The 18,157-nt window shown below is 42.6% G+C and overlaps 1 protein-coding gene across 5 annotated transcripts in view; it reads left to right on the top strand.

Annotated features, from left to right (window-relative positions):
- Positions 1-17,992, top strand: part of ZC3H13 (zinc finger CCCH-type containing 13) — a 64,203-nt gene extending 46,211 nt beyond the window's left edge. For all 5 annotated transcript variants that reach the window (XM_066611293.1, XM_066611285.1, XM_066611301.1 and 2 more), the window contains 7 exons: positions 1,163-1,266; positions 2,078-3,082; positions 5,552-6,052; positions 6,568-6,717; positions 8,581-8,781; positions 13,662-13,825; positions 15,172-17,992. In XM_066611293.1, coding sequence (XP_066467390.1) covers positions 1,163-1,266; positions 2,078-3,082; positions 5,552-6,052; positions 6,568-6,717; positions 8,581-8,781; positions 13,662-13,825; positions 15,172-15,339 — 2,293 coding nt within the window. In that variant the 3' untranslated portion in view covers positions 15,340-17,992. The remainder of the gene's footprint in view (positions 1-1,162; positions 1,267-2,077; positions 3,083-5,551; positions 6,053-6,567; positions 6,718-8,580; positions 8,782-13,661; positions 13,826-15,171) is intronic.
- The last annotated feature ends 165 nt before the right edge of the window (positions 17,993-18,157 follow it).

Below are 18,157 nucleotides of genomic sequence, written 5' to 3'. Positions count from 1 at the left end.
GGTAGCTTGAGGGCCCAATCCTGCCCAACTTTTTAGCGCCGGTGCAGCTGCAATGCAACACCTAGGCAAGGGAACAAATGTTCCCTTACTTTGTGGAGGCCTCCATGACTACCCTCCCACCACAGGATGCAATGCACACCCCATTGGCACAGCTACACCATGGCTGGACAGTTGGATAGGATTTGGCCCTGAGTCTTCTATGCCAGTGTTTCTCAAACTGTGGGTCAAGACCCACTGGGTGGGTCGTGAACCAATTTCGGTATTTTATTTTTAATATTATAGACTTGATGTTATTATGGTATGTGACACATTTGGGGAAATGTTACAGATCTGTACTTTTAACAGGCTATTATGTATATGCTTTTAACAATTATAGTAAATGGGACTTACTACTGGTTAAGTATGTAGGACTGCAGCCTAGAATTGTTAAAAAAAATTCCTACTTGATGATGTCACTTCTGGTCATGACATTGCTTCCAGTGGGTCTTAACAGTTTCTCGTTCTAAAAAGTGAGTCCCAATGCTAAAAGTTTGAGAACCACTGTTCTATCCTATACACGCTTACCTGAGAGTAAATCCTATTGAATTCAGTGGGAGTTACCTCTGAGTAGTTATGCATAGGACTCTACTGTTAGAATCCAATCTTTCTCCTATAAGATGCTAGCTGGGTGGAGGTCTATTTAAAGATGTGCTGCCTCTTACTTGGATATCCTTTCTTGATTCTAGAATTCATTTAGAGAATCCACATGTGAATATCTTACTATTGTCATGTGTCTAGTTCATGCTGGTAACTGTATTGGATTTATGAGACTAAAATTTCCACAACAGATTCTAAGTATGTGCAATGTTGACATAGTGCCAAAAAGCTCGTGCTTGACAGAGCAGTTCAGCCCTCAACAGTCAGCTCAGTAGCCTTAGATGTGTGTGACATGTCTATAGCCAGCCCCATTAAACATCAATCAATTGGATATTTTGGTGATTAATATAACATTAAATAAAGACTTTTAGGTAAGTGAGAGGAAGCATATTTCATTAATTATCATTCCAGTGGAAAAATTTAGTTTACTTCTTATATTTTGGTTTGTTATGGTTTCATTTATGGTGAAATGTAGGAGTGGGATTTCTTAGAACAAAGCTTGATTGCATTTTTTTGTCCAATATAGAAAACGTCATAGAAATGAAAGTAGTCCTAGTCCTCGTAAGTCACCCAAGCGTCGCCGTGAGCATTCTCCTGATAGTGATGCTTACAACAGTGGAGATGATCAAAGTAAGTGAAAGCATATGGCATGTTAGCTTGCATCTCTGTAAATTACAGACATGCTTGCCAAATTAAATGGAAAAGGGTAGCAATTTCTTAGATATGCCATTTATCCTTAATTGTTCATTTTGTGACCTGTCTGTTTCTGATACTCCTCACTCCCTGAATATCATGTGGATGCCATTTAGAAAGGCCTTTTCATTGTGGTTGAAAAATGTATATAAATATCTAAAATGTAGATCTGCTTTAAGTCATAGGAACTTGAAAAAGGGTAAAACGAGATAAAGAACGTCTATGTCCTTGTCTATTGGCCACAAGATAATAGCTTACAAGATAGATGTTGAGCTGAATGTCTTTCTCAGTGAAGAGCTTTTGTGCAACTTAAGCATATCCTTTAAGCATTCTAAATGTATTGGCTACTTATTCACAAACAGCCTTTATTTTCTGGGTATGTGATTTAATGTCAAATAATATGTTGACATAGTAGATGTTGCATTCTCTGATGCAATCCAGAGAAGTGTATGTTTAGATTTTTTGGTGAGATTCTTTTCAGCTTCTCCCTTCCAGGAATTTTCATTGTGGGTTTAAAAGCTCTGATTTTGAAAACTTTGTTTAAAACTCATTTAGCTTTTTTTGCTTTGTATTTTCGTATGAGCATTTTCCATGCCTAATCTCTGAATTTAAAATGTAATTTGCTACTGGAAGCTAACAAGCATACTTGTATCATGCAGGCCATTTTGCTTTAGTCAAAGTGATGTAGCCAGAAATTAGGACCTGTTCAGAAATTGTGTCACAACCATTTGTTTTCCATTTTTCATAGATGAGAAACGCAGATTACTCAGTCAAGTTGTGCGACCTCAAGAATCTCGCTCACTTAGTCCTACGCACATTTCAGAAGACAAGCAGAACCGATGGAAAGACAGTGACCGAAAACCAGAGAGAAAGGAGAGCTCCAGACATTATGAAGAAGGTGACTTCAAAGAGCGCAGTTCTTCAGGAGACAAACAGCGGGAACAAAGAGAGCAAAGGGAGATCAGTGAAGCTTCTAGGAGCAGGATCCAGGAGAGTGCGGTCAGTCGACCTTCTGAAGAATGTGAGACAACTGATCACATACAGGAAGATAAGAAAAAAGCTAAAGTCCAGAAAAAGACAACAAAGAAAAAGAAAGATGAAGACATTGGGCTAGATCGCTACATTAGTGAACCAAGTACAGAAAAAACCCAAGTTTTTTCTCCCAAGAAAGGTCAGAAGAAGAAAAATGCTGATAAGAAACGCAAGAGATCAAAAGAAGATTCTGAGGCTTCTGAAGAAGACACTGGCCCACACCAGAAAAAGAAGAAAGGCCCTAGGACACCACCTGTAACCACAAGGGAGGAGCTGGCAGAAGTGGTGCCTGAAAAATCTGTGGCAGTAGTTGTTGCCCCCAAACGTGAGGATACAACATTTAGCGACTGGTCCGATGAAGATGTTCCAGAGCGTGGAGAAACTATTCTGGAAAGAGCTTCTGAGGAGCCCCATAGGAGCAGCCATCGCACAAGGGGTGAAAATGTGGAAACAGCTCACGTTGTCGAAGAAGCACCTCACCTGAAGCCCGCTGAACAAAAGCGAAGCAGCAGCCTTAGCAGCAATCGAAGCCGCACTTCGAGCAGACTCCGATCGCCCTCTAATGATTCTGCTCACCGTAGTGGAGATGATCAAACTGGTTTAAAGATCTTGCATAGTAGTTCCAGTGACAGAGAAAGAAGATGCCTAGAAATTTCGGGAGAGCGGAAGTCAAGAATTGATCAACTGAAACGAGGGGTTCCTAGTCGCAGCACATCCTCAGGTAATGCCGTTCCCATTGAAATATAAGCTATTCTGAAATGTTTTTCTTGCTGGGGAACTGAGGGGGGCCTCCGCAAGACCATTTTAGCAAGCCCTCTCTCTCAAGTCAATATACTTCCAAAACCCTGACCTGGCCTGGCCCCCTTCCCAGAGTTTGTTTACAGTGACAAATGCTGTGCTCTGGGAGAAAACTCTCCCCAAGCATAGTGTTTATCACTGTAGAAAAATCCTATACAGATGGGTATAAGGCAGTGCGTCCCAAACTATGTGTCACAGCTCCCTGGGGAGCTGTGGTAACCAGTCAGGAATGTCACAAAGCACTCCAGAATCCTCATGGAAAACATCATGATGCCAATTGGCGGGCATTCCTTTTTGATTGCTCTTGATTATTCTGCAAATTGGGCAAAGGTGCTTACAAAGTTTTTTTTAACTTTTCATTACCCCATAGTGGATCTTGACCCACAGTTTGGGAACACTGATCTAGAGCAGGGGTGCCCAAACCCTGGCCTGGGGGCCACTTGAGGCCCTCGGGGACTCCTAATCCGGCCTACAGGTAGCCCCCAGTGAGCATCTGGCCCTCAGGAGACTTGCTGGAGCCCATGTTGGCCCGACGCAACTGCTCTCAGCATGAGGTCAACTGTTCAACTTCTCGCGTGAGCTGTGGGATGAGGGCTCCCTCCGCTGCTTGCTGTTTCACATCTGTGAAACAGCGGCAACAACGAAGGAAAGGCCGGCTTGCTTTATGTAAGGCCTTTTATATGCCTTGAGCTATTGCGAGACCTTCATTCGTTCATATAAGTTCCATCTCTACTATATTCATTTATGTAAATTTATTCAAATTTTAGATGTGAATTAATTCTTTTTTCCCCGGCCCCCAACACAGTATCAGAGTCAGAGAGTTTTTGGCCCTCCTGCCAAAAAGTTTGGACACCCCTCATCTAGAGTGTCTGGAAAATGGTCGTAAGAATCTATAGAAAAATTGTTGCATATTTTAATACATCTCTGTCCTGCTCTGTTGATACTGATCACATTGGCTAAAGCAGGGGTGCTCACACTTTTTTGGCTGGAGAGCTACTTTGAAACCCAGCAAGGCCCGGAGATCTACCAGAGTTTTTTTACAATGTTCGTGCCATCATAACATATAACATTTATGTGTACAATGTATGTTGGTGTACCTTGCATAATCGCATGAGCCAATATTGCACAACACAACATAATTAACTATAAACATTTTTTGTAATTACTTGAGTTTACTTTGATGACTTGCACTGAAGTGAATCAGCCAAGGATGCTGTTATATCCCTGAGGGCCCTATTGCCTTCAAATGGCTGCAGCTGTGCAGCACACTCTGCTGGATGCCCAGGCCTTACCCTTAAAGGGGCCACTGCTGACACCACATCTACCTCCTCACCAGATCTTCCTCCATTCCAATACAAGTGGGGGGGGGGAGCAGATCTCTATACAGACCAGTGCAAAAACAGGGGAAAGGTGTGGGGAAGATCTCTATATAGACATCATAGCAAGACCAGTGCAAAACCCCTTGCACACAGAAGCAACAGATGGAAGTTGGGGGGGGGCAGATCTCCATACATACCAGTGCAAAAACAGGGGAAAGGTGTGGGGAAGGGAAGATCTCTATATAGACATCACAGCAAGACCAGTGCAAAACCCCTTGCACACAGAACCAACAGATGGAAGTTGTGGGAGGGGGGCAGATCTCCATACATACCAGTGCAAAAACAGGGGAAAGGTAAGTCAGCCCCAGTAGAGTCAACGGGGCTCACTCCCAGGCATTCGTGGACGGGAGAGAAGCCTGCGATCGACTCATTTTGCATCGCGATCGACCGGTGGATCGCGATCGATGTACTGAGCACCCCTGGGCTAGAGTTTGTTCATCAGTGCCTGAGATTCCTTCTTATACAAAAGCTAATTCTCCAAGATGGTTGGTTGAAATACAGGCACAGATCTTGGCTTGATTGTGAGCAGCATTTGTGATTTTTGTGGTTGATGTTAAATATTGTATGTATTGTTGAGTATCTTATGAAGGATGTTCTTATGAAAATCTTCAAGTTGAGAGTGTTAATACTGTTAGGTGCTTAAGAAACATAACAATTTTCAAATCAATTGGAAGAGCACTTACTGATTAGTTTATGCCCTCTGTGCCCTGTAGTAGATGACCAGTTTTTATTGTAAAGTCCATTTACCCACACTTAAGTATAAAAGCTCATGACTAGAACTGTTTGACATGTATCTTCTCAGTGCTCTGAGCCTTTGGGACAGGCTCCCAAGGCGCACAGAGTGTTTTTCACTCTATGAAAGTACCATATACACAAAAGGTGCTATATAATAATTATAAGAGGCAGAATCCAATATCTATCAAAGTTTGATTCCAAGATGATAGTCTGTTTTGATGTGTTCTTCTTGCAATTTATAAGCTATTAGTCATGCACCTTCTTAATACTTTATTTAGATCGACAGGATTCAAGAAGTCACAGTTCAAGGCGAAGCTCTCCTGAATCAGATCGCCAAGGCCATTCCAGATCTGGGTCCTTTGATAGTAGAGACAGAGCTCAGGACAGAGACAGGCATGAGCATGATCGTGAACGGGACCGCGAAAGACGAGATGGGAGGCAGAGAGATTGGGATAGAGAGACTACTAAAGACTGGTTGAGGAGCAGAGAACGTGATAGAATTCGGGAACGTGACAGACAGCGGGAAAAACGAAGGGATGTGGACCGTGAAAAGGAGAGACCACTTCCTGAGAATACTGATCGAGACAGAGGTCTCAGTTCTTCCTCTCAAGCAGAGTTATCCAAGCACACTGAAACAAAACCAGGCAAAGAGCATCAAGAGTTTGAGGGAATTTGTCTGGACTCTGCCTCCCTTGAAAAAGAGAGACTGGATAAAGATTTGGGAACTTTGCAAGGATTCGAAGATGGGATCGAAGCTGAGAAAGTAGAAAACTTAGAAGGTAAAGCACGCTGTGTTCTCGATTTATTGTTGCAGTTCTTTCAACACAAATAACTGAAGTGGGGGGAGACTCTTAGTGGAAAAATCTCAGTCTCTTCCTTTTTTGGACACTCTGACCTTGGGTCGTCTTCATCTGTTTCCCAGCAGTGTGATTGCCTCCAGGACCCTGAGTGGCATGGGCACTTTAGCTATCTCAACCTGGTATGCTTAAAAATTTGTTGGGCTCACATGAGTCTGCTTCGCATAGGTATCCAAGGATACACCTGTGTGTTTTAGGTTCTTGGCACAGCTGTGCCACTAAAATAATATGCAAAGAAAGAGTTAAAACTGTAGCAAAAGTACGTGTTCACTGCGGAGATTTTCCTGTCATTGTTTTGACCAGTTAAAAAATCTGCCCAAATGCAATCCAACTGGCACGATTTCCTCCTCTGAAAAATCTGCCTTTCATTCTTGTTGACATTGTGGATCTTGAAATTGTGTCAGTAGGTTCATTTTGCTATATTTTTCTTTCTCTAGGTGGGGATGATGAAGTCAAAATAGATGATATGCAGTCAATGGAATCTGGTGCTGGTGAATATGAACCAATTAGTGATGATGAACTGGATGAAATTTTGGCAGGTGATGCTGAAAAGAGGGAGGATCAGCAAGATGAGGAGAAAATGCCAGGTGAGAATGACAAATCCCACTCTGTCAGGACCATGTGAACCAAAAGGCACACAGACCGTGGTGCCAGGAAGATCTGAATTCTGCAGCCTGCCTAAATTGGGCACATGAAACAAATGGCCTTAATTTGGTTTTTGTGCATCATTCCTTATTTGCTGTTCAGAGGGAAAAGTAGCTTTGCTGGGCCTTGCACACTAACCCTTGGAAATCTTACTGAGCCTACCCTGTTCTATTCTTTTTTAAATTCTTTTCTCGGATGGATTGGGTTAATGTCAATGTGGCTGATAGTAAGGCCACATCAAGACTAGAAAGATATACCCATGTCCTAGGAAAAAAGATGTAGCACATTTCTGTGTCATCCACACATGACCTGCTTGAATATGCAAGGTTATGATTTATACAGAAGGGAGTGTTCTCCAGGATGAGATGTTTTGTATGCAAGAAGCCTCAGGATGAATCTGGCATATCCAGATAGGGCCAGGAAAGGTCTCGATCTGAAACCCAGGAGAACCCCTTCTAGGTGGGGTAGACTATTCTGAACCAGGTGGACCAGTAGTTTGACTCAATGCCTTGTTCATATGATTTCTTTTCACAGTAGATCCCAAACACCACTGCTACTTAACACGTCCAATAAGTGAAGTTGAAAAAGTGTGTGCAGAATTTTAGGATTTGCATTTGAAAGAAAAATGGTAGACTAGTAGATCACAGACTCTTGGGTGCCTTGTTAGTGCATTGTTTGAGTGATTATATTGGAGTCAAGTTACATTGTCCCTTTTCCTTGGTAAAAGGAAGGTAATGGGAGCAAGTCAGGCATTTGTTTGAACTGCAATACTAGAATTGAGGTCACTATGCTTTAAACAATTAATCGTGCTCAACGGAGATATTGGTATTGTTAAATTGGGCCAATTTTTGAATATGAACCATATAATGTAAAATATGCACTCCAAATTTCATTCTGATATCTTCATCTCAAGGGACACCCTACATTATCAGAAGTGTGTATATATTTTTCCAGCCTCTTTCCCCCTCCCCCACTGAAAGTGGGGTGGGGTGGGGGTTTTTAGGCATGGTCAAGCTTCACTAATAGAATTATGGTCTATGTCTAATTCCTCTTCCTCATTGTTCAAGTAAACTATCTCATTCCAAACAGTTGGTGCTCTTTAAAATTAATGTAGCCCAGTAGGGCGAGGAGAGCAAAATTCTTAATGAGAGACTCAACCCTAGATACTTTCTAGAAATCAGTTTGATTGAGACTAGTGGTTCTTAATCAGATCATATTTAAGCAGACTAGCTTCTGTGTGGATTAATGGCTGTGATTGATTTTGCAGTGTATCAAAGCTGAAATTATTGGTAGTGTTTTTCAAAATTGTACTCCTCAGAGTGTATTCCTTCCAGTAGGCCTCTGTGTAGGTTTCCTGGAGAATCTCTTCTGCCTTTTCACAAGTAAGCTTAAGCCATTTCTGCCCAAGGTTGCATATACACAATAGGATCAAATGTGTGCACCTGTGGGCTGGACAGAAATTTAATGGCGAAGAGATGCTTGAAGGAACTAGAGGAGAGGAGGGTGTCCTGCAACAGTGTGCTTTTTAATGGCCTACTGGTACTGTGCCTCATACTTTGGTAATGCAGCAACAGTGCTTCCTACACTTGGAGAACTCTGGTGTTCCCCCCCCCTTTTGTGTTAGAGGGTAGCAGCAACTTGGTTGTATTCAGAAATCAGATATCAGAGGAATTTTAAATTCACAGGCATTATCATTATTTTGATCTTAATTCCCTGGGTGTTGATGATGAACTTCAGAAAGGCGGTCTGCTTTAATTCATTGTATCACTAAACAGTGATGATTTCTTCTTTGCATGTGTTTGCAGATCCTGTGGATGTCATAGATGTGGACTGGTCTAGTCTTATGCCAAAGCAGCCGAAAGAACCCCGGGAGCCTGGAGCTGCCCTTTTGAAATTTACTCCAGGTGCTGTTATGTTGAGAGTTGGCATTTCCAAACAACTGGCTGGCCCTCCACTTTTCTCGAAAATAAAAGAAACCTGTCAGAGAGCTTTGGAGAAACCAAAAGGTAATGAACTCACCTGATCAGCCAAAATGAAGACTTTCTGAAATCAACTTCTAAACACTTAATGATTGTATTTGTCTTTACATTTGCCACACTGCTTTGGGTGCATCTCTAATCAAGGGGTATGAAGTACCTGTTATGTGGGTTGCTCTGCCCAAGGGAACATATTCTCAGTGCTAATGATGTTTCAGGGTCCCACCCTTTGAGTGGGAGAGGTCAGAATAAGAAGGGATGAATCGGATCAAATTAAACATTTAAACATCCGACTTCCTTTCAGATAAAGGTCTATGGCATTAAGCCAGAGTAATCTCAGTAAAGTTAGGGAGCACTGGATTCCAAGTTCTAACTTCAAGGGAGAGCATGGGAAAACCCCATCATTTAAAAGGAAGTAGACTTTGCAAGTTGTAGAGTTGGGCCAGCAAAAGACACATGCAGAATTACAGACATGAGACTGAGGTCCTAGAAAAACAGAATAGAGACCTGAGGGAACACTGCTTGAAATAGCAACACAAAAGATGCAAAGGGAAGAGATACATGGCAAATGTGTTTCGAAGTGTGAGAGGGAAGAGCCGTTGGGCTGGAACCACAGTAACTATTTGGGCAGAAATGGGAGAAGAGAAAGAAGTAGCAGCTAGTGCCTTTGGGGAGAGGGAGTCAGGGTTCATAGTTAATAAGGAGCTGAAGTCAAAAAGGAAAACAGTCAATCTTAGGTAATGAGGGAAAACCAGTTTTGGAAATACGAACTGGAAGAAGAGTGAGCAGATGGTTGCCATTTTGCCAGAGACGAGTAGCAAGTGACAAATGAAACATACTATATGCCAGTGTTTCTCAAACTGTGGGTTAGGACCCACTAGGTGGGTTGTGAGCCAATTTCAGGTGGGTCCCCATTCATTTCAATATTTTATTTTTAATATATTAGACTTGATGCTCCCATGGTATGTGACTGCATTTGGGGAAATGATACAAACGTACTTTTTTCAAGCTACTTATTCTTTTAACAATGATAGTACATAAGAACATTCCCACTGGATCAGGCCATAGGCCCATCTAGTCCAGCTTCCTATATCTCAGAGGCCCACCAAATGCCCCAGGGAGCACACCAGATAACAAGAGACCTCATCCTGGTGCCCTCCCTTGCATCTGGCATTCTGACATAGCCCATTTCGAAAATCAGGAGGCTACTCATACACATCATGGCTTGTAACCCATAATGGATTTTTCCTCCAGAAACTTGTCCAATCCCCTTTGAAAGGCATCCAGGCCAGATGCCATCACCACATCCTGTGGCAAGGAGTTCCACAGACCAACCATACTCTTGAGTAAAGAAATATTTTCTTTTGTCTGTTCTAACTCCCCAATACTCAATTTTATTGGATGTCCCCTGGTTCTGGTGTTATGTGAGAGTGTAAAGAGCATCTGTCTATCCACTCTGTCCACCCCCTGCATAATTTTGTATGTCTCAGTCATGTCCCCCCTCAGGTGCCTCTTTTCTAGGCTGAAGAGGCCCAAACTCCCTAGCCTTTCCTCATAAGGAAGGTGCCCCAGCCCAGTAATCATCTTAGTCGCTCTCTTTTGCACCTTTTCCATTTCCACTATGTCTTTTTTCAGATGCGGCAACCAGAACTAGACACAATACTCCAGGTGTGGCCTTATCATTGATTTGTACAACAGCATTATAATATTAGCCATTTTGTTCTCAATACCTTTTCTAATAATCCCAAGCATAGAATTGGCCTTCTTCACTGCCGCCGCACATTGGGTCGACACTTTCATCGACCTGTCCACCACCACCCCAAGATCTCTCTCCTGATCTGTCACAGACAGCTCAGAACCCATCAGCCTATATGTGAAGTTTTGATTTTTTGCCCCAATGTGCATGACTTTACACTTACTGACATTGAAGCACATCTGCCATTTTGCTGCCCATTCTGCTAGTCTGGAGAGATCCTTCTGGAGCTCCTCACAATCACTTCTGGTCTTCACCACTCGGAAAAGTTTGCTGTCGTCTGCAAACTTAGCCACCTCACTGCTCAACCCTATCTCCAGGTCATTTATGAAGAGGTTGAAAAGCACCGGTCCCAGGACAGATCCTTGGGGCACACCACTTTTCACATCTCTCCATTGTGAAAATTGCCCATTGACACCCACTCTCTGTTTCCTGGTCTTCAACCACTTCTCAGTCCATGAGAGGACCTGTCCCTGACTGTGGAGTTTTTTTAGTAGCCTTTGGTGAGGGACCATGTCGAACGCCTTCTGAAAGTCCAGGTACATAATGTCTATAGGTTCTACCACATCCACATGCCTGTTAACCTTTTCAAAGAATTCTATAAAGTCCGTGAGGCAAGACTTATCCTTACAGAAGCCATGCTGATTCTCCCTCAGCAAGACCTGTTCGTCTACGTGTTTTGAGATTCTTTCTTTGATGAGGCATTCCACCATCTTACCCGGTTTAGATGTTAGGTTGACCGGCCTATAGTTTCCCAGGCCCCCCCCTTTCCCTTTTTAAAGATCAGTGTGACATTTGCTATTTTCCAATCTTCTGGCACCGTGGCCGTTTTGAGGGACAAGTTGCATATTTTAGTCAAGAGATCAGCAACGTCATTCTTCAATTCCTTAATAATCTTTCGAGACTGAAGGTTGCCAACCATTTTAATAACTCTTGGGTGGATGCCATCAGGGCCCAGTGACTTATTGATCTTTAATTTATCAGTGAGGTCTGAAACATCTTCTCTTTTAACCTCTATCTGACTTAATTCCTCGGTCAGGAGGGGCCGTTCGGGCAGCAGTATCTGCCCAAGGTCTTCTGCCGTGAGGACAGATGCAAAGAACTCCTTCAATTTCTCTGCCATCTCTAAGTCTCCTTTTATCTCCCCCTTCCCTCCCTCACCATCCAGAGGGCCAACCGCTTCTCTGGCGAGTTTCCTGCTTCTAACATATTTGAATAAGGTTTTATTACTCCCTTTAATGTTGCTGGCCATGCTTTCCTCATAGTCTCTCTTGGCCTCCCGTATCACCTTCTTACATTTCTTTTGTCACAGTTTATGTTCCTCTTTATTCTCCTCATTAGGGCAAGACTTCCATTTACGGAAGGAAGCTTCCTTGCCTTTTGCAGCTTCTCTAACTTGGCTCCTTAGCCATGTGGGCACCCTTCTGGACTTAGTGGAGCCCTTCTTCCTTTGTGGTATGCACCTCTGCTGGGCCTCTATTACTGTTGTTTTAAGCAGCCTCCATGCACTCTGGAGAGATTGGACTCTTTTTATCTTCCCTTTCAACCTCCTTCTAACCAGCCTCCTCATTTGAGGGAAGTCCGCCCATCGGAAGTCAAGAGTTTTTGTGAGAGATTTGCCCGGTATTCTTCCCCCGACGTGCATGTCGAAACGGATCGCAGCATGATCACTGTTCCCCAACGGCTCCGTAACATTGATATCTCTAACCAGGTCCAGAGTACATTAATATTAAATCCAGAGTCACCTGTCCTCTGGTGGGCTCCATGACTAGCTGCTCTAAGCCACAGTCATTTAGCATGTCAAGGAATCCGGTCTCCTTTTTGTGACCAGAACACAAATTGACCCAGTCTATATGAGGATAATTGAAGTCCCCCATGATTACAACCCTGTCCCTCCTTTTCACCTCCCTGATCTGTTTCCTCATTTCAAGGTCCCCTTCCGATTTCTGGTCTGGAGGATGATAGTACGCCCCCAGTATTACATCGCTCCTTGGGCCTGGTAATTTAACCCACAGAGATTCTGTGGTGGAGCCGGACCCACCTTCAATCTCTACTTTGCTGGATTCTAAACATAAATGGCCACCCCACCTCCAACATGCCCCTTCCTGTCCCTCCTGTATATAGCCGTATCCCACTGATTTTCCGCATTCCACCAGGTTTCTGTTATGCCCTCTATGTCAATGTTTTCCCTTGTCACCAGACATTCCAGTTCTCCCATCTTTGCTCGTAGACTTCGGGCATTTGCATAAAAGCATTTGTACATGGAATGCCCCAGGATGGGTTGCTTATTAGCTCCTTTGTCTCGGCATCCTCTCACTGTGCCAGACGGTCTATCACATCCCATCACGCTACCATTCCCAATTTCTTCTCCTACTCTGCCTTTGTCTTGTTGTTCTCTAACCTCCCCATCCTCGTCCCAGAGGGATGAGGAGTCCCGAACCAGATGCCTCTCTGCTCCTATCGGCCTTCCCCCAGGGATCAGTTTAAAAGCTGCTCTGCCACCTTTTTAATGTTATGCGCCAACAGTCTGGCTCCATTCTGGTCTCATCCACGCATTGAGACCCCTGATCTCCGCCTGCCTAGCTGGCCCTGCACATGGAACAGGTAGCACTTCAGAGAACACTACCAAATGTAAATGGGCCTTAAGCCTGGGTAAGCGTGGGTAGGATTGCAGCCTAGGATTGTTACAGATTTTCCTGCTTGATTATGTCACTTCCGGTCATGACATCACTTCCGGTGGGTCCTGACAGATTCTCATTCTAAAAAGTGGGTCCCGTGCTAAATGTGTGAGAACCACTGCTATATGCTAATAGTTTTCAAGCATAGATGTCCCTCAAGCAGCCATTCAGTATCTGCTACTAAACTCAGAGGATTCTGAGGGATGTTCCTAGGCAGACATAATTCACCAGGGGCAGTGGCCCAGGTCTGTTGAGCCTCATTGTTGGTCCCATTTGAATTGAGAGGGCATCCTTGAACATCCCCGACATACCCTTGCTAAGGGAAGATGGGTTGGAAGTGGTGGCAAGTTGTCTTTCAGAGAAGCTTGTTCCCTATGTCCGATCTCAGTGGAAGAGCCCTGATAAACCTCCAACAGAGTAAGTTTGAAGACTTCAGTTTGCTGTCGTTTCGTGACTTGTTTTGTGCTTTTTCTTTGTAGATGCCGAAAACCTTTTTGAACATGAGTTTGGAGCCCTGAATATGGCTGCTCTGTTGCGAAAAGAAGAGCGAGCTGGTCTGTTGTGTAATCTTGGTCCATGTTGTAAGGCCCTGTGCTTTAGAAGAGATTCTGCAATACGAAAGCAGCTAGTGAAAAATGAAAAGGCAAGTGTATGTGACAGGTCATTTCAGCATTGAAATTCACGTTTAACGCTTCATAAAGCCAGAGTGTCTCAGATTTATCTTTTAATTGGAATGGTCAAATACACTGTCAAATGTTCTTTGAGAACACTGGGATTTTGTGTAATTTTGCACACTTTTCTATTTCTAATATAAATTTCAGAGCAGTCTATGTTTCTAAAGCTTTTGCTATTCTGGCCTTCAATGAACAGGGTTATAGGTCTTTAAGGATAAATGCTTTTCCATTAGAAAGCCAGGAAATCTACGATGTGGTCTGGCTGCCAGCTGATTGCTAGTTCATTTAGCTCACAGTTTCGTGCTATCCAGGGTGCACCACGAGGAGGCGAACTGGCATTACACTTTGAACAGGATCCGTACCCTACATGGTGTTTGCCAGGACTCAGTGTTAAATGGGGGCTAGTATCTACCCCATAGTATGATTGCGGGTTGTTGGGGCTATGCGGCCTGCAAAGCCCGCAGAGGGTGTAGTGCAGTGAACTGCTGGCACCCGAAGCAATACAAGATAGCGAAGAGAAGGAATGAAAACACAAGCCAGGCAGATGTCCACCACCAAGCTGTATTTACATATGATACAAGTAGCCAGTCTCACCAGCAACGAAAACAACAAGCAAAGTTCTTCAGATACACCAACACAGATTCATGCTCTTCCAAATTCCTTACAGCAACCCACGAGGATAGGCTCTAGCAGCCTCCCTTTTATACCTCCCTTGACCAATGGGATAAGGGGTGACCTCATCCCCATTACCTCATCTTCTCGTGACTTGGTCACATCATCCTCCCAGGATGCACCAGCCCCTCTCCCATAAACTTGCATTGGGGCTACAAAGTCACTGTGACTCAGCAATTTGTACAGTCACCATTGGTCAGTCCAGGGTCACATGGTACACTTTCCTTTTGCCTTACTTTAGCCTTGGGCTTACATCTAGATACAGGCCCCAGGCTTTCAGGCCTTGCCGTGCTCAGGCAGAAAATTTCTTCCAGTCGCGCCAAAATATCCTGATATGGGTTTTCCCACCAAACCATATACCACATTGTGTCTGGCTGCAAACTAAAGGTATATACTGCCCCATGGTCTGACTTTTGTCAATGAAAGTAACTCTGTCCTTGAATGACTGGACGAACTGGACATTGATATTTCATCTAATTGTTATATAAGTCCATGTATTATATGCCATACGCTAAATAAAATAAAGGATAAATGAATATTGCATTAACAATAGTGTAGTGTAACATCTTTGTTTTGTCAGGTTGTAACTTCTGAACCCACCATGCAGCAGTGACTAACCTGAAATATTTCTCCATTTGAACAGGGCACAACAAAACAAACATACACAAATTCTCCAGTAGTAGATAATGACTTGCTGCGGTTAAGTCTACGACTGTTTAAACGCAAGACTGTGCGCCAAGGTTCTGGACAAGAAAAGACAGAGGACGCTAAAATTTCGCAAACATATATTCCGGAAATATGCATGTCCTGAACCACACTCTGTACTCTTGTCACTATTTGATAATATTGATGTTTCTGTCTTTAGTCCCTTTTGAGTCTAGCACTGCTGGAAGATGAAAAAACTATTTCAGTTTTGTGTTCATTATGTGCTGGGATAACAAGGAAAGTATTTAGTTCAGAAATTCGAAGAGTGTTCCATTTGGTTCACTGCATGTTTTAGACTCTGAGTTCCAACTACAGATCTTATTTAATGACTCACTTGTATGTAAGAGTGTAAAGATGTCCATTTTTGGAGACCTGTTTTATCATGAATTAAATTTTTAAGAAGAAAACAGTTCTGCTTTTCTTTCCAATTTTATAACTTGTATATAAAGTTTCTTCTGTAAAAGTTGGTTGTTGACAGTGTTTTTACACTTCGTGCTACATTTTGCCTTGCCTCACTTGGTCTCTACCTCGTCTAAGACTATTCTAGTGGAAAATACATTGCATGTTAACATGAAGTCTGGTTTATTGATATGTGAACATTGTGTATTAACTTATTTTTCAAATGAGTATGCTGAGGCTCATACTAGTGTCCCAGTGAACAGGGCACAACAGAATTATCTGCCAGTTGTCATATATATGTGGAATCTGTCATTAACTTACTGCCATAATACAAAAAGGGAAACATTAGCAGTGTTGTGTACACTGGTTGTAGAATGATCACTTTTGAGTTTAATACATTGGACTGTAACATATTGTCATGACTGGGGACGTCTCTCCATCCTGAAGGTCCAGTAGTTCTCTTGCTTGGCCAGGGAGGCAAATGTTCCAAAGAATATGAACTAATAAGAAATTCTCCCAACCCTCAAAACAGTATGAATTTGGAAACAGTAATTCTCATGCAAAAAAATGATTTTTTTTCCTTTTGTAAGCTAACTTACTAGATTTATATCTTTGCAAAATAGTCTTAAGGATGCAACCCACCTTCTATTGAAGTGAATGGAAGCACTAGGTTGTATACTAATGTAACACTTGCACACTGATGTAAGAGTAAGCTAGCTTCCCTCTCCCTCAGTAGGGTACCTCCTGAGTCCCCAATCTCCAAATTGCTTCTGAGGGTCAGCAGTTCCTTGGAAATGGTACTGGATGTTGTGTTGGGGAGGAGACCATTGCAGCACCAGAGAGGAACCCCTGGAAACCACATGGAGGTAGGTTTCGGTGAGCAGAGCTCAACTAGTGGAAACTGCCCCCATGTGCTTTCCAGCAATTCCACTCTTGCTCTGCAACAACCACACCCTTTGCAGCTTCTTGCGCCTCTGCCAAGAGTCACCCAACCCTAAGTGGTTTCTGGGGAGGGGCCAAGGAAGTTGGCTTCAGCCACTGTACAAATGTTATGCAGGATTAAGCCAGTCATATTATTCTTGTGGTGTTTAATATAGAATATTTGGGGGTGCTTCTTATGCCTCCCTAGTCCATTCTGCATATATATCTGTTTAATGCATGTAGCTGGAATGATGTATGCTTCAGATTATAGCAGATACACATACGATAAGCACATACAATTACCAAACAATAGATGAAAGTTTCTGTTGTATTTAGAAATTCCTAATAAGGAGAGGACAAAGTACATGCACTTCTCAATCCTCTGTGTGCACACCCTGAGTTCTCCTGTAATATGCTGTTATAAGAAAACAAGAACAGCCTTGCTGGGTCAGAGTAGGTCTGTCTAACCCAGTGTACTTTTTTCCGCCATGGCTGGCAACATGCCTCTGTTGCTAACAAGCAAGGTTGAAGGTAGTGGCCCGTCCCATTTTGTCCTCTGATCAGAGAGATACAGGCTCTGCAAAAGGAGGTTTTAATTTAGCTATCATGGGTTATAGTCCTGTTCCTCATGAGGAGTACATGTATACAAACGGTAGTAAATATCAACATCAGTATCAAAAAAGGGTAAAATTTCTGTAGTATTCCCATCTTCCTGAGATGGTGATGACCATTACGTTGTCTCACATACGAACTGGTCACTGAACAATTAGTACAGGTGATGAAAATGGGCAAAAATCAGCAAGTTGTCTGTGTCTACACTTTAGTTTTCTAATATCAAACGTGAGAAAATAGGATTTAAAGACAGCAGAACTGGATTAAAAAGTCTGAAAGGGGACAGTATGTGGTTATATGTGGTATTTAAGAGTTTGTCCATATAAATGCATTTATACTACTGCTGTGTCGGGTGTGTGTATGTGTGTGTTTGGTCTAGTTGCTCTATTGGACTCTTGGAATGTTATTTTTATATGAATGTTGAAATTTTACTATTCTCATTTCTTTAACAAAGAAATTACCAAAAAAAGCTCAAAGTATGAAAGGTTGACTGCTTAAGAACACATTTGCATTAAATTTATATTGAACAGCACTGTACAGCTTGCTTTGCCCTTTATCTTTGATGCAGAGATTGATCTATATAAATGACAAGAGGAGCTATTTTGGGGGGAATTAGTTCAACATTAAGGCATTTTTACTTCTTACATAGTTCATGCATTGGAATGTACCAGTCAAAGGTTTTACTGGAGACCTCTGAATTTTGAAAGCAATTACTAAGAAGTCCATTGGAATTAATGGTTACGTGTCATCACAGTTGGCTTGGGATACAAATTGTGTTGGTGTTTTGAATATGTCTGCTTTGAGCAAATACAGTGCTTTAATAGAAATGTTGTTGGTCAGTCTGGAAAACATAACCTTTACCAGCATGTTTCCAGAACATCTAGAGATCTCTTCATTTCCCCCTTAAACCGAGTTGGAGAAAGGTGCTTGAATCTGACAATTTGCATTTCAATGTGATTATAAAGCAGTCTGAGAATTTAGCTCAATTATAG

Source organism: Tiliqua scincoides, chromosome 1, assembly GCF_035046505.1.
Source record: "Tiliqua scincoides isolate rTilSci1 chromosome 1, rTilSci1.hap2, whole genome shotgun sequence".
In the NCBI taxonomy this organism is placed as follows: domain Eukaryota; kingdom Metazoa; phylum Chordata; class Lepidosauria; order Squamata; family Scincidae; genus Tiliqua; species Tiliqua scincoides.
Note: the sequence above shows the minus strand (reverse complement) of the source record. Positions and strands in the feature narration are given on the sequence as shown.